We start from the raw sequence: 16,809 nt of genomic DNA, 5'->3' as shown, positions 1-16,809 counted from the left end.
CTGAAGGGATATCATCTGCCTTTCAGTCTTCATAAGATTACTAGCTAGAAGAAATCCTGCTATATACAGATTCCAAGGCTTTTCCACATATGAAATCTTCTGGCACTGTCTGACACAGCTGAAATAACACTTAAGACTTTTCAAATATGCCCAAAGGTGTTTCAAACCACTGAACTAGGTAATAATTTGCAACCATTCCCAAAGACATATTTACTAAAAAAACCTAAGACAGACTTAATTGCTATCAGAATTTAACAATACACTATACATTTTACAGGTTTTATGAAAATCTTTTCCAAAGACACCTTAAAATTTCACATGTCAGTTTTTTCTTGGTAGAGCTGATTGTAATGCTATTACAGTTACACTCCCACACTATTTGCTGAGCCAATTTTAAGAAGAGGGAACTTTTCTGCTACAGAATGCTAAAATCCAAGCGATGAGACACTCAATTGCAAAGTTAAGCGGCTGACACAGCACAAATGGGCAATGCCCAGCTGTCTTCTGCAAAATGTGATTAAATGTGGCTGGCGCCAAGAGAATGTCTTCTGGAGAATGGTGACAAAACCTCACTACCACTATCTAACTCTACAACAAAAAGCAAATCTCAACTCTGCTAAAATTCGTTACTTGCTTAGCACTTCATAAAATGGCACTTTTTTGGTTTCTCCCCCCCCTCTCCTTTTTCTCTCCTCATTCAGTATGATTAGATTTTGCCCAGGCAGCACTTGTAATTTATACTGATGAGTGACACACTTATTAAAGTGTCATAGATGGCTGCATTTCTTTGAAACATTTTTAAATAAAGTGAACCTTGAGGGTAAACATGAGCAGGCAATTAGGCAACTATGATAACGTGTACAGACCTTACCCAGAAACTAACAACGGAAGATCTAATTCTTCTTCCATCACATAGAATAGGATTACAGGTGATGTGCTAAGAAAATTTGGAGGCTAATAAATTTTGACTAGTGAGGAATTAACATAAATAATTCTTCTTTAATTGTATATATTAAAAATGTTCAAAATAACAGGATAATAAAACATAAAGCAAGAAATATACTTCTAGGTAAAGGAATTTATCTCATTAATTTGGTAGCAAGAGAACTTCACAAAAATAAAGTGGAATGGGATGCCACCAGACTCCAAATATACCTTTGCACCTCTCAGGTTTCCCTCTGTTTATGTCATTGCAAAGCACACACCTTCTTCTATTTTTTATTGAGTCTTCAGCTCTTTACGAAAATTCAAATTAGAAAAGATTGAAGACAATGGATATGCTTTTTAATACTGCCCACCTCTGTTCAGTATCTTACGAACTCTAGAAGCAGGAAGACAATAGGATTGATGAAATAGATACAAATGTGTATCAATGGTGTAACCTATTATACCTGGCAGCTATAATTTTGTTGCTTTCACACACATATATCTTCATTTTGTGACTTCACGTAAAGAGGAATATAAAACAGAAAACTTGGGTTAAAACTACTATCTCCACGTCTTTTTCATTTCAACAGAGTATCTTCAATATGTACATTTCACTGTCACACTGCTGCTCAACACTGTAAATATCCAGAAATTGATTTTTAAAAGAAATAAAGCCTCCAGGTCTTTAAGGAGCAAGCATTCCCTCTGTCCTTCCTCTATCGGCCTTCTCACATCCTTTGAGAGAGTGCATAGTTGCATACCAAAGAGGAGGTATAAAATTTTCCTGTCGTGAGGTGCTGCTCAGGGTGAAAAAGCACTCTCACTTTTTATTCTCTCATGCTGTGTTAGCATAGACCAGGTTTAATGGCTTTACTTCAAACATGATGCTTGCTGCTTTTTGGATTTTTTCCAATTGCAGACAAGTCCCAGCAGATTCCTTGCCACTCAGCACTACAGTAATGAGCAATGTAGGCTGCAAATTTGTTTTGTCATGGCTTTGGAAGTGTAAGTCATAATTCAGTAGAAAAGCTACTTCCCAGATAAACCATAATTGTAAGCAGATTTTTGTTAGATGCATAACCTAAAGAAGTTAAGGAGTAGCAGTGGCATTTCTAACAGATGCCCACTGCTTCCTTAACCACTGCCTCAGAGTAGGCTGCAGTTATCCCATCTAATCTAAACCACATCTTGAGATTTAGTCACTTCAATACAAGATGGTGTACATCAAGATTACATGCATGAAACATGTATAATCACTATGCTGTGCTTATGATTTCAATTTTTTAAGTCTATTTTACTAATCAGGTACCTCTTAAATGTCACAGTGGAAATTAGACATGGGTGTGTGTTTTAAGCAAAGCAACAATTAATGACCAAGCTTTTTTCTAAATTCAGCCATGTTTGTTTGTTTTCAATTCAGTACCATAATTTTAGTCAGAAAAAAGCAAAGACACCACATGAAAAGCAGGTCTACCTCAGAAATAATGTGATTCATCAGACACTTTCAAAGCCTCTTGAAAAAAACCATTTGCATCATTTTAAAGGTAGTGTAAGAGGCTTGTGCATAATGACGACAGAATGAATCACTTTCAGTAGTATCCAAAACATTTTTTCCTCCTACATTTGCCATAAAACATTCAACATTATGGAAGACATTAAATAATACTGCTGCTCTCCTATTAAGAAAAGAACAGTGTGCACTTTGGAAAAAAGTCTGTGTTGTTGGGCTGTTTATGAGAAAGAGAGAATGAAGTTAAGCAGCAAGTGACTTATTCAGTCTCCTGGATAAGAAAAAAAAAAGGGGGAAAAAGAAAATGAATCTTGGAAATTAAACAATTTTCGGACAAAGTACCATTACACTGAGGCTTTTTAAACAAAAATACTAATTTAAACTGCTGTGCATGGTTTAAATCTCAGTTTTCAAAGAATACACCACCAGGAAAACAGATTAATCAGGTTTATTTTAACTGCTGTTTTTTTTACAAAGTTGAATGCAAGAAAAACATTATGTATTTCACTTTGCAGTTATAATTGGTACTTCATTTTTTTAAACATTTGAATTGATAAGTCTTTGATCTATCCCAGTGTTATGCTTCAAAACCCGAAATCTGCTTTTGCATTTGGAACAACAATTCCTCATTAAGAGAAAGGTCCTTGAATTCGAGTTTCTTTAAACTCATGGCTGGTATTAGATGTACTATCACCTGGTAACCAAAGAGACACTTGTTCAGACAAGGTTATGGGAAAGACAGTGCTTCACTATACTGCCCATTTTTTTACTACACTTTTTTGATAGTTAAGCTGCACCTAAGAAGTACAAGCACTGGTGATGAGGAGGATCTGGCAGTCAGTAACACTGGGTATTTGAACTGACAGAATTGCTTTTGATGCGGAGAGAATTAAAATATTTAAAATAAGCATCTGTTCCAGAAATATTTTACAGTGCTTAGCCTTCTTTTTTCATTTAAACCTAAGCTTCCTACTTACACTATGAGAATGTTCTTCTGCCAACTAAGCGCATCTGATTATTTGGATTAATTTGGGGATTTAATACCAACTAACTTTATGCTGAGCTTATCCGCTCTTCATAAATCAAGGCCCATGTAAGTTGATTTCAAGGCTGATTATTTTTGGAACATTTTATGGTATAAATTATTCATTACATAGATCTATTGTACCTGTTTGCCAGAAAAAAAGAGGCTGTGCCAACTCATTTTTTTAAATATGATATCTGGGGAGCAAATATTACAACACAGTTAGAAAGATTTCAGCCTAATGATAATTACTGCAAAAAAAATATATTTTTTTACTACCTTTATAGTGAAATTAATTTCTGTGCCAAGATTTGACATTACTGAAGTTTTTAAAACAGGGCATAAGTAGTGTAAGGACTTGTGTTAAATCTTCACACAGCCTTACAGATTTGGATAATATTCTTTTGTTCAATTTTAAGGAAAACATTCCACAGCCAATGTTTGACTGCTCCTCAGAAACTCAGAGTGACAATGATGATTTCAAAATAACCACATATTTTCCAGTTGCTATACAAATATATTTTGTGTCATGTCACACAAGAAACTAAAGTCCTAATCTGATTTATGTAGTTTAATCCAACTCTTCTCAACCACCTTAAAAATTCATAAATACCCACACAAAATGTTGAACTCTATCATTCTTGATGACCATATAATAGACTGTAATATCCACACATAGTAAAAGTGAAGATACATTCTACCTTTACAAATGCAGTCAGTGAATCACACTATGCAATTTGTTATTCTGTAGACCACCTTGAAACACTCTTCTGTCAGAAAAATCTTGCATAAAAATTGAACTTTCTTCTATTACATTATGTTCTGCTTGTATCAGCAGGCAGATTTATTAGCAGTGTTCTTTAATTATTTTTCAGCTGCAATGCTGTTTGCCATGGTGACAGCACATTGTGCGTCGGTTCTTCCAAAGGAGGTGCTCTGATGCAACAGTCTCTCTGACATAACTGAATTCGGGTACAAGAACTGCAGTCACCCTTTGTTAGGACATGCAACCAAAACTTTCAATTAAAACAAAAGACCTTTAAGGTTAATAAGATTTTTTGTTTATTTTTTAAAATACGTATTTTAAATGGAACTAGTTAAAATCACATTGTATTAAGCGATACGTACAAAAGCACTACAAAAAATATTTAGGACATGATGACGCATGCATATGTACTACCAATGTGCCAACCTCATATATTCCAATATGGTTTTCTTGCCTATATAACATGTTAACGATACTGGTTATATTGCAAATGTGTTGTTCTGAATGTTTAGTTAATGCCTAGATTGTCTGTCCATGCAACGCTGATTCAATTGTTTTCTGTGGATACTCAAGAAAGGAGAAACCCTCCTAAACTAAAACCCATGCTGATCTGAAGTAATTGTCTTGGCTCCTTCCTATAGTCAGTTGACATGGAAAGGCAGCTCCAGAGAGCAATTCAAACAAAGCTAAGGAAAATGTCTAAAATAAGGGAGTAATATCGTCATTTTGCAAAACAGAAGCCAAGATAGAGAGTGAGAATACAAATTTCTATTTAATTAGTTACTCAAGTTGCAATAGTCTATCCACACCATTATGGATACTTGGTACTTTCAAAACATAGCTTACATTGTCACCCACTGCAACTCTCAGAAATCAGCTTTTTTGTATGTTGGGACAAGGAATCCAAGCTGGGCTACAGCAACCAAGGACAAAAAATGACTAAACTTTTGAAAATGTTCATTTGTCTAGCACTCATAGGAGCTCTGGGGTGAGACAGAAGTAAAATTTGATTTTCTGGTCACAGCTCAACTAATTCACATGTAAGGTCAAGCTTCCTTTTTTTTTTCTGTTTCTGAAATCATCGCTTCAGTTTTCATGTACTGCAAAATCTGAATTTACTATATTCTTTTAATACTCAACTCAAATTTATCTATTTCAGTGAGCCTGGACAGCTAAAGTCAGAGAAGGCAGGGGTCCTACAGAAAAAAAAACAAAAACTGCGTGAAGTGATTAAAGGCTGTAAACCCACATACAGTCACAAAAAAAGGACTGAAAGCACCACATGCCACCTTAACTTGGATATTTCCAAAATTTTTAGAGCTTACATAAAGGTATTTTTGATTCTCTGTTTATTTTTTAACACAGCTGCATGAAATCACCCATGTAAAAAAATGCTGTCCGAGTTTGAGAAAAAGGAATAACAAAATTAATTAAATTCAATAAATCATAATGAGATTATCACCTGCATTATTTGTGAGTAGAAAAGAAACTTCAATATCGGCATTCTTAAGCATCAACTTTATTTTTTACTAGAATAAAATTCCACAGGCTACAGGATTTAAATTGAATTGCTCAATTTTTTATTTTTATCTGAGCAGATTAAGATATTTTAAATTAAATGTACATTTAAAAACTATTTTAAATTAAAAAATACTATTTCCAACATTATATTCAATACTTTAATATTACAGTGTCCAATTAATTTGCTTACTCACTATGTGAAAGCGAGATATACCAAAATAAATTGCTTATTCATGAAGTAAAATAATCCATGATTGATTTCCAACACAGAAGGTGTATAAAAAATACTGTTTGCCAGGGTTGGTGTGTCATGTATTTTCAGTTCCAGAAAATATTTCCTGAGGGGCTTAGATGAGAATTCTATGTGTACATCCTGACAATTTATTTCCACCGAAAAAATGCAATATAGTAAAAAGATGAAATAAAAGCAAACTAAACAGAAGTCTAGAGGCAAGGCAGCTGATCTTGCAGCAGTCAAATAATGACCTGACATACACACTCTGCAGCATGTTGCAAAATAGATTGTGAACAAAGATGAGTAGATAGCAACCTAACTAGCAGTCATTGTAACCACCATGATATATGTTTAAATTCTTTGCTGCTTGGGCCTTTTGCAATTTTTTTTTAACCAGAGGAGATACTTTTAAACAGTACTTTTTAAATGAAAGGCAACATAAAGGAGTCCGCATGTAATCATATGGTGACCTTATAATGAGACACTTATGGCACATAATGAACAAATGGTGAGGCTACACTTATTTCTACTGAATATTTTCACATAATGCTATTGAATGATTTGGCTTCTACTTTATTTATTTCATTTTTATTAAATCCATTCTGAATATCACTATTTGAAACAATTTGCAAATTTATGATTTAGTGCTGTCTGGCCGTCCTGAAAACGCCAGGTAATCCTTTGGCAGGGTAGATGGGTAATGTTATAGGAATGGAGAGCTTACAGGTTTACCCCAGCTTTCATGCGATGTAACAAAATCTACAATGTTTTTGAGATGAGAAAGCTTGTCAGACCTTAGTAGTGAGCATCACCCATTCCATAAAAGTGACAGCGAGTATTACCAGCAGAGAAGCTGTTGCCCTCATGCCCTACAGCAAAGTCACTGTCTGTCTATTATCTGACAGGCAGGGTAATATGGGAATATGTTACACTGGTGGAAAACTGACACAACTGGAAGAGAGTCCTGTGACTATATGAGCAAAATGGAAGCAGCACGTCCCACACTTGTGATAGAGAACAATTTTAAGCAAGTGTGTATTACAGCTAAATTACATCCCTTGTACTGCTGACACCCAGAAGTATTTAGCAAAATCTGAAAATAAAATCACATTCTTCGTTGTCAGCAGCATGCAACTCTTCCTGAACATCTAAAGCTGAAATTCATAATTAAAATTAAAACTGAACTATTATATGCTACACACTATGATCTGTCTTGTTACTGAAACAATGTAATTTACCTACTGGTTGTTTTCAAGGCCCAATTCTGCTACAGAAGATATTGCTGAGGAATTTTTAAAATTAATACTATAGCAGTGATTTAAATTGGGTCAAAACAGATGAATCAAGTTGAGGGAACAAAAGCTAAACAATAGTCTCTGTAGCCAAAGCTGGAAATTCAGTCCCCTTTTTGCTGCTATAACCCATACACAAAACTTCCCTGTCACACACGAAGAATCAGATTTAGTAAGTGATTGAGAGATTGAAATTGCTGGTAGCTCAGGCTTGCAATTCACCCACAGGTGAAGCAGAGTGCAGCAAATAACGCAACTTTCTCTACAGTTTTCCTCTTCTGAGCTCTAAGTACACATTTGAGAGATCATCCCCTCTAGTGAGGGGTAGAAAAAAGACCATCATATCAGCTCCTCCTGGTTGTGAAAAGCTGTGCAAAATGATGTGTAGATAATACACAATTCTAAATCCATTCAGAATATTGAATTTGAAAATTGTTAACTACATTAAAAAAACTAATCTTTTAATTAATATGTTTGTATTAAGGAAGGTCTGTAAGGAGTTTAACTCAACACCATGTTGTTTGGATAGTATAGAACAAAAAGAAGCTACATAAAAAAACACTTAGGCATAGAGTGAAATACAGATTTTTCAGAGAAGTTTCTCTGCACAGCTCTGTGGAAAAGCTTTGGGAAAGTGACAAACCAAAACCACAAGGAGTCCCCATAAGGCCATTTTTCAGTATCTTTCATATTCTTTACATTTTCACTCATATACAATTCAAATTGCCTGTGCTTTAAAGTACAAAGACTTTATTTAAATCTACTCCTTAAAAATCTCTATGAATGAAAAAGAAAATTAGACACAGTAACAATATTTTTTTTAATTTGTAGTAATCACTAAGATAACACAATATATTTCATCATTCTAATGATAAACTTTGTTTACTCTTCATAACATTGTATTTTTCAACACACACCTTAAAACTAACAAACGTCTTGCGCTAAGTGAAGTAAATCATACTTCATTTACATGATAAAGCATTTTTTAAATTTCACCTGGTACATAGTTTGCTAATCTCATGGAAAACACATTTAGAAATTACAAACCTTGAGCTTTTTTTTACTCATAAGAAGCTAGGAGAACAAAAGACGGAAGATATTTACTATTATCAAGAACCCCTTTTAGTTTAAGTAGGTGACAGAAATTCAATAACCATTTTAATTCACTCTTGGAATGTCCATTGCAAGTAAGCGGTATTCAGGAATGATTGCTTGATGTCCAAACTGTAGTGGACAGCTAATTTCCGATGTCTGTCTTCATATCTCCTTACAGAGGAACAATTTGATTAACCCCTCATGGTGAAACTGAATACCATTTTTTATCAGTTGGAAAGGGACACTAGCAAGCCAAAATGTTAGACCCCTCTCTGAAAATTTTTCATCTTCCTTTTTTAAGACTAACATCATGAAAGAGTTTAAATATCCAAGTATGCTAACAGGTAACTTATGACAACATTTCTGCATTAACTCTGTCCCTGTGTATCCACATGCTGAATCACTTCCTTATTAGTTAAAAAAATTCTGCAAAATACGAAGTGGCAAGATAGCCTGTAAAACTTTAAAGACTTAGAATGCTCTGTCATTTTAACATTGAGGTATCAGATGCATTTACAAATCCAGTTTTGAAAATCAACTGGAAAGGGATTCTTCAGAGATAACGGTGATGATAGAAAAGAATACCAGTACTACAGAAGCTTCTGTGCAGACAAAACAATGACTCAAAATCTTTATTATTTGTAACATCAGTACTACAGAAGCATACTATTACGATCAGTATTATTAAAGAGCTAATCCATGTCAAAATTTAGTGCTGGTTTTAAAATGTTTTATTTGATCAAGGCATACCAATCAACATAAACTATTAACAAACTTCGAACTATTTTCCATTGAAAAAAACAGACTTAGTAGTTCAAAAAAATCTTCAATTCTTTAGAAAAATGTGCATTTTCTCTCTCTGTCCTTTGAGATGTGTATTCTGTACTACTCTTTAAATACTTCCACTTGTCAATAATGTTACCAACCCTGATAAGAGTATTAATACTCACTACTTTCTCAGACAGAACATGATGTGAAAAGAAAGCATTTAACCAGGAGAATAAAATTCTCTTTATTGACCAAGAATATTTCCATTTTGCATACATTCTGGTTTTTGCGTGTTTTACAGAGAATCTGAAATCATAATTTTATGACCTTCTACTATTTTTCACAGCAGACTTATGTATAGCATTTCAACAAAAACTTCAGACGCTAAGACTGCTAAAACCGTAACATTTCAATTATTTCACAGGACGAATTAACTTACTTTGGAGGAAGTAGAGTCACATTCCTGACAAATCCATCCATAGCCAGTCTGTTTAGGAGACTTTTTCAAGGGAGGGTCTAGACAGCCAAAATGGTAGCAAAGCCTGCATTCATCACACCTGTAACAGAAAAAAAAAATAATTACACACACACATATATATATATAAATGGTACTTCTATTCCATTTTAGATTCAGCTTCCCTGTGGTTCTCAGCACAAGATTTCTTGATCCATTATCCTGATACAGAAAATCCATTTTCTATACAGGGTATTTTCAAACACAATTGCTTCAGGAAGATTTTGCGTAATGTGTAATATTCTGATGTAGACAGTCAGACATCAACTTTGTCATCATATAAATATTATATAAATGACATTACTTCAGAAATTTGCAAATTAAAGAAAAAAACAGATACTTCAGTGCCATTCGCTGTAATTTTTTTCATATTTGTGATTTTTTTAGACCATGACAATAATGATTTCTCATAGTTTTAAGACACTATTTTACACATATACTTGTTCAAGGAAAACATTGTGAAATGTTTTCTCACATATTCAACAACTCAAGTATAATTTGTAGCTATGAATTTTATTTTCTACACCAGGACTATGTAATTGATAAATAAATGCACATATTTTTCTGATTTGCTTTGAATTTTTTTGAAAGGGGCATTAACTTAAAAAGATTTCACTGTGATTTCACTTACAAAACTGCACTATGTAGACACAACCACTTTATGTTATTTAGAGTTTTGCTTTACTCATGGTCCACATAGAAAGCTTGAAACATACACCACAGCTATTGTTCACCCATTCCTAATGTACCAGCATTGAAGAAATGCTACAATACAACAAGTGTTTCACAGAAGAATTTTAAAATTAGTACAACAATATGCTCAAAATGAGAAAAAGATTTTAAAAGCAAATAGAGATTTTCATATATCCTGCTGAACTTTATTTTATTTGCATAATCCCCTGTATTCTTTTGTGTGAAAAAGAAAGCTTTTTTGCAAATTGACTTTGCAATATTCTCTTCATAATAAGCCTTTAAACTGTGAAATAAAGCCAATATACAGAAATGTTTTAAAAAAATAAATTCTAAGAAATACCCTACACTTTCTTTTTCTGCTTCCCTGGTCACTCATCGTCTTCTCTACAAACATTAAAAAAAATAAATTGAAATCCCCCAGAATTGATATAATAGCATTGCACAGGCATCACCAGATCAGAGGGATCTAACTTATCAACAGAACACAGAGCACATCAAAAAGAGGATTCAACTAACACAACAGACTACTGTATAAACAGAGGAAAATGTTCATGTGACTATTCTCCAAGGATTAGTCTCCAAATTAAAAGAAGCAACCATTTTCTGATGACGATTGTTTAACCTAAGTACATAATTTTGCCCTTGTTGCTAAGGATGTGCTTGCTAGGGAAGCCACTTGTTTTTAGCAGTTATATGTAAGACATGATCACTGGTAAGGGTATTGCATGTACTATCCTCTGCTAAGCAGAAATTAAAAGCTAAAATCTACCTATCAACAGTATGCAACACTGGACTGAGATGGTTTTTGGTATTTTCAAAAAATGAGACATACTGTATTACAATCTATATCCTTGGGATTGTTTAGTAATAACTCAATCTAATTCCAGGACATGGGAAACAGCTTAAAAAGGAAATTATTCAAGGTTATTCAAGACAAAAGAGTTCTAATGTAGAAATATATTACTTACAATTGGGAATATATGCAGTTTTTTTCTTGTGAAAGGCATATTAAAATAATAAAAAGGTTGAGAGTGGGAGATGAGATAGGTTACCCTTCTACATCCCAACAGTGTATGTGACCTTCAGTAAAAGATTAAGCCTCCTTTGAGCCTTAATGTTCTCATCTGTAAAGGAATATATTTTTACTAACCCATTTCTGTATCTAGAATCTTCTTCATGTAAGTGCTTACATTTGAGCAGTGCCTATCAGATCTCCATACTTGTAAACTGTTTGTGATCCTCTAAGCAGCACAAAATAAAGCATCACACTATTTCTGACTAATTTAGTGCATATTCAGAGCTTAATCCTAAAATATACATCTGACTTCAAACAGTATTAATTTAGATTTTTTCTGAAATGACTGCCTATAAACAGAAGTATTTTTGCATTCAAAAGAAAACGTTTTTCCTTTAAAATTACACTTTGCCATATTTTACATCTTTTCCATTTTGTACTTAGAATGTGGTACTTCCTGACACCTCCTTCAGCCAGTACACTTGGGGAGTTAGCAAGGTTGGGCTGAAATAACCAGAACATTATGAAATTAAATACAGATCTGGAAGAGCCATTCTAAACCTGAATGTTTTTAATATTTATTGTCATTAATTTTTATCACTTCAAAGCTGTTTAGTTTGGCAGCAGAAAAAATTGCGTTTTCCTAGAATGAGTTTAAACTATCTATATGGAAGTTTTCAGATACTAATTGCTTCTGTCTGCATCTGCACAGCTGAGAAATTTTTTTGCAAAAAAAAAAAAAGCATATTTTCCTGTATCAAGACTAAAAAGCTGTCCAATGATAAAAATGAGACTATACCAAATATTTGGATATATTTGGATATATACCTTTATACTGCTTTTTACTGGAAAACAAATTCTCTATTGTGAAACACAATGCTACTGATTCTGAAGTTCCCTGAGCATGATGCTGGTAAAATGGATGAATACATGCTGAACCTTGGTTGAAGATAATGCTCTAGCTGTCTGGCAACTCGCTTGTCTGCTGAGTGAAGCTTACACACATCACAGTACAGAAAACAAAACTGGTATTCTTAATTCCCAGTTCCGTAAGAAAACCTTATACCTAGGTTAAAATGGCACTCGTAAAAATCAGATTAAACCCTGAAGTTTGTAATATTAGTTGTGTTCTTTTTTCTAGCTACAAAAAATGATAGAAAATCCACTGTCAGATTCAGAAAATAAGAAAGCGAGACAAAATGAGGAGTACTTTCAAATTAATTAGAGAATGAAATCATTGGGTCACAGAAGGTATCATGCTGACAGTCTCGCAGCCTTTCAGTAAATGCACTCACAGATCAATCACAATATGGACATTTACAGAGCAAAGGAGCCACACGGTGCTGTCATTTACAAATATCATCCACTTCCATCCTGACAATGGCTTAATAGTACAATTTAAAAGTACTGGGCTGGGGGCGAGGGGGAAGGGAAAGAAACAGCTTCTTCCAATTTAAACATTCAGTTAAAATTTTTACCCTTGTGGATTCAAGGTCACAATTTCAAAACAGCCCTTAAACTAGCAAATTTTATCTTGCCATTATTTATGGATAACTTTTTTTGTGGTTGAGTACATGATTTACCAATGCAATTAATGTCCTGGCTAGCAGCTGTACTAAAAACTTCGTGAAAATAAAAAGAGCTCCATACAATGACAAGCTAACCTAACCTCCTAAAATTAACTCTAACTGAGAAGTAATTGCTTACTATCAATGTTTTAACAAGCCTGAAATTACTTTATGCATCAAAATTAGAAATCACTGTGTTCCTTACTGCAGCAATTAATGAAGACAGATATAAGCCCACTATATACCAAGAAAATGGGGTGTGAAGAAGGTGAATTCTGAAGGAGTTAGGCTAATAAATTAAAAAATTCTAAAACATTTTTCTGTTATGAAAGTATAGAATGCAGGTCAGCTAGATCTTCAATGCAAAAAAACAAGCACTTGATTAAGGCATTTCCATACCTGAAATATGTCTGCTTTGTTCTTTAATAAAGTGATCTCTATCTTTTCATGCCCTTGGATTGTTTTTATTAGTTTTTTAGCAGTACAGCTGGCTGTGCTCAAGCCCAACATAACTCTGCATTTTCCAGTTCATAATTAACTCATTATGCTCTAATCAATAGTGTAGATACTGATTTTACAATGCAAATGAGATAAATGAGATAATGGCTGGGGTCAATCTCATTTTATTTACAAAGCCCAGCACACACATTCAATTTCATTACATTTCATCTACCTGCACAGGAGGAAGTCTTATCAGTTGGCCTGCAGAAGTCTTCCTGGGAGCACTGGGGAAAAGACCTATGCTTTTACAGAGGAACAGTGAATGCAAAACCTGCCCATCACTGGCACATTTGTAAGTCACTGGTTAATATCATCAAAAACCACAAAGAGCTGATTCAGCCAGAGTGAAGAAACCTATTTTGCATTCACAAGACAACATCACCCATCTATAGCTGTAAAAGTAATTACCTACATGTCCCTGAAACACAACATTAATAAGCTAATCTTTAAATACAAACTTCCAAATATGCTTCAGAGACTACAGAAAATCTCACTTACGTACAGATCAGTGCACACTGTCTGTCTGCAGTGTCATGCCAAAAGGTAGCGTGCTGAAAAAATACAAAATAACAAAATATATATACTACTCCCTATTAATCACAACAGCTTAGAAAGATTTATTTTCATGGAAAAAAAAAACAACCAAAACCATAAAACTTTTCTACATATTGATATAAAAGTAGAGAACTTGTCATATAAGCCTTATTCTGGCAAATTTAGAATTAATTACAACAAAATTGGAAGTAATTTAATCCAGAATTTTTAAACTCCCAGAGACCTGCAGTGGGATGGGTGTGCATTCAGTCACCCATTAGCTGATGGGATGCAACATGTGGGCTATTCCGGCACCTGTGTGGATTTAAGTATTGATACACATCTCTCTGTTGGCTTGTTCTGGACCTCATTTCTGGCTCTTACCATCTGAGGAATAGAAGTTTCTTCTCAGGCACTGATCCCCTTTAATCTCTTAGTGTCCAAGTGCTGGGCCCCTTTGAAACTTTTAACAGCTGAAGATATGTGCACGAGTTAATTTTAAATTGCAGCACATTCTTGGGTTCAAACGAACAACTTAGAACTGTGAACTTAAAATGAGCTATGGCAGTTTATAGCACTGTCCTAAGTTTGTTTCTTGGTAGTGACTGTATGGTAGATGGAATGGAAAACAGCCTGTAGGTATTCCTCAAAAAAAAAACAAAGCAAGCTGATGTAGCTGAAGTGATGTCAAACCACAGAACCAAGATGACTGAATCTGGATGGGAGCAGATGAGTGCTCCTGTGATACCTTAACTGCTACCAGACAACAGAAGTGATAAATTCTGGATAACAGGAATCAATACTAATACGATGGGTTAGAACATGTAATGTCAAAGAAGGTGCTTTCCTGTGCCTTTATTTAAAGAATAAAATTAAAGACGTAACAGTGAAATAATGGCACAATCATGTATTTACTGCACTGTTACTAATGCAGTCCAAAAAGTACATTTATTTTACTTACTGAGGAAGGAGCCCAAAGCAACAGTATTTTACCATTATGGCATATGTGGAAAACATTCTTCTTATTAGCTTTCTCTTCTGACATCTCTTGAAACCATGTGAAGGTAATTGAAGAAAAGTTTTAGTATCTTACCCTGCCATTCTACACCAAAACTCTTCAATTCAGCCTCATGTATTCCAACAGATATTGCTTTCATTGTGCTGTGATAAGTCATAGTGCAAGCACAAAACAAAAGTGATGCAGAGGTCTAGATCCTAAGCAACTCTTCTGGTTTTAGGCAGAACATCATCAAAAGAGAAAAACATATTAAGGATCAAATGAAACAAGCTATTTTTCCTCTCCATGATTTCTACACTTTTTCTGTAAGTGCCACAACAATTAAAAGTGGTCAAGTCATGTTGCAGTTTCTGTTTCACAGTTTTCAGAAGCTATTAGCACCAGGATAATTTAAAAACCTCACATAGGCCAGGCCAAGCTTTACGAGACTTCACCATTAGCAGTGTGCCAGATTCCAGTACTGAAATTCTTAGGTGGCTTCACATGCATACAATACTGAATACAAACCAGGACATATCCCAATTATATAGCCTCTTCAAACAGAGGTACTGGTTATCCTGAAAGGCTGTCTATCTCTAATGACACTCAAAATTTAACCACATGTAACTCTAAGAAACTTAATCTAATTTCAAAGTTACATCTAACTTTGCATTAAGTCCTCCTTTGAGTTGGTGGCTGGACAAATGTTTGCCAGAGGCTCCTTTCAATCTGAATTTTTCTGGATTATAATATTTTTATAATTTTCATTTAAGCAAATTAAATACACTTCCTGGGAAGCACAATCCTTATGATATTACACGAATTCCACATTCACATTCCTATTACACTAGGTACAATGCAAGCATACAAAAGGAAGTCCCTGACTTTCACAGTTTGCAGTGTTGGATGAGACAATAACTATTATTCTCTTCTGTTATGCCAGGGAGAGGGGCGTGGCTACTGCTGAAAGGTGAGAGAATATAAGAGAGGCAGGATGATTATTACATTCTGGTTTTTGTATCTACCTGCTACTGATAAAGACAATGTATGGGCAAGACAGGTACGTGGCCTGACAGAGCAGGATGTGCTTATTATCTTCCCTGAACAGTGGCTTCATGATAAAGTACTTACATAATTTTGGATGTGGAAAAATGGATACTCTCTAACTTACTCAAATTTCTGTCCAAACTCAAGGGCATTAATAAAACAACTATTTTTTCTCTTTAGTGTACAACAGCCCTGTAGGAAACCCTTCATACATTCAGAGGATCTATGCTACACTTTCCAGTCTCTGCTACATGAACTAAGTTTTTTTTTTTAAAAAAACCCTGTATTTAGCACTAGTTATATTACAGAACAGCATGAATTTCTATGGCTTTGACCTCTATGAAGTTCTATTTCAAAGCAAAAAAGATAAACTAAACATTCTACTTGTGAATTCAAAAGAAAAAAAAAAAAACACAACATTTTTACTCCCCCAGATACTTGTGATCACGTAACCGAAACATCAAATACTTCATTTTAACAAAACTGACAAATAGTGTTCATTATGCTACAAATGAGCAAAAGAAGATAAGCGTTAACCTAGCAGACATTTGTTTAGCTAAGTTTATTATGTAAGCCCAAAACCTGCTACTTTTCCTACTTGATTTAATTCACACTTTTTATTACTAAAACAATCAACCAACTGCCCCAAATCGAAAAACCTAACACTGTTCATTTATGGGCAAGGAAGAATCTGAATTGGCTATCATTATGTGACGTTCCTCTGTAACCCACATTATTTCTGAATGGTCCACTAATCATGTTTCATGAAATTTAGTTTGCATGTACATAATTAATTATAAGA

General features: G+C 34.3%; 1 protein-coding gene across 3 annotated transcripts in view; it reads right to left on the bottom strand.

Annotated features, from left to right (window-relative positions):
• Positions 1 to 16,809, bottom strand: part of PHF14 (PHD finger protein 14) — a 167,700-nt gene that overhangs the window by 51,101 nt on the left and 99,790 nt on the right. For 2 of the 3 annotated variants that reach the window (XM_051612745.1, XM_051612746.1), the window contains exon 17: positions 9,578 to 9,695. In XM_051612745.1, the coding sequence (XP_051468705.1) occupies positions 9,578 to 9,695 (118 nt within the window). Of the gene's footprint in view, positions 1 to 4,506; positions 8,542 to 9,577; positions 9,696 to 16,809 lie in introns of those variants that run through there. The other variant, XM_051612747.1, reaches the window with a different exon arrangement.

Source organism: Apus apus, chromosome 2 (assembly GCF_020740795.1).
Source record: "Apus apus isolate bApuApu2 chromosome 2, bApuApu2.pri.cur, whole genome shotgun sequence".
Taxonomy (NCBI): domain Eukaryota; kingdom Metazoa; phylum Chordata; class Aves; order Apodiformes; family Apodidae; genus Apus; species Apus apus.
Note: the sequence above shows the minus strand (reverse complement) of the source record. Positions and strands in the feature narration are given on the sequence as shown.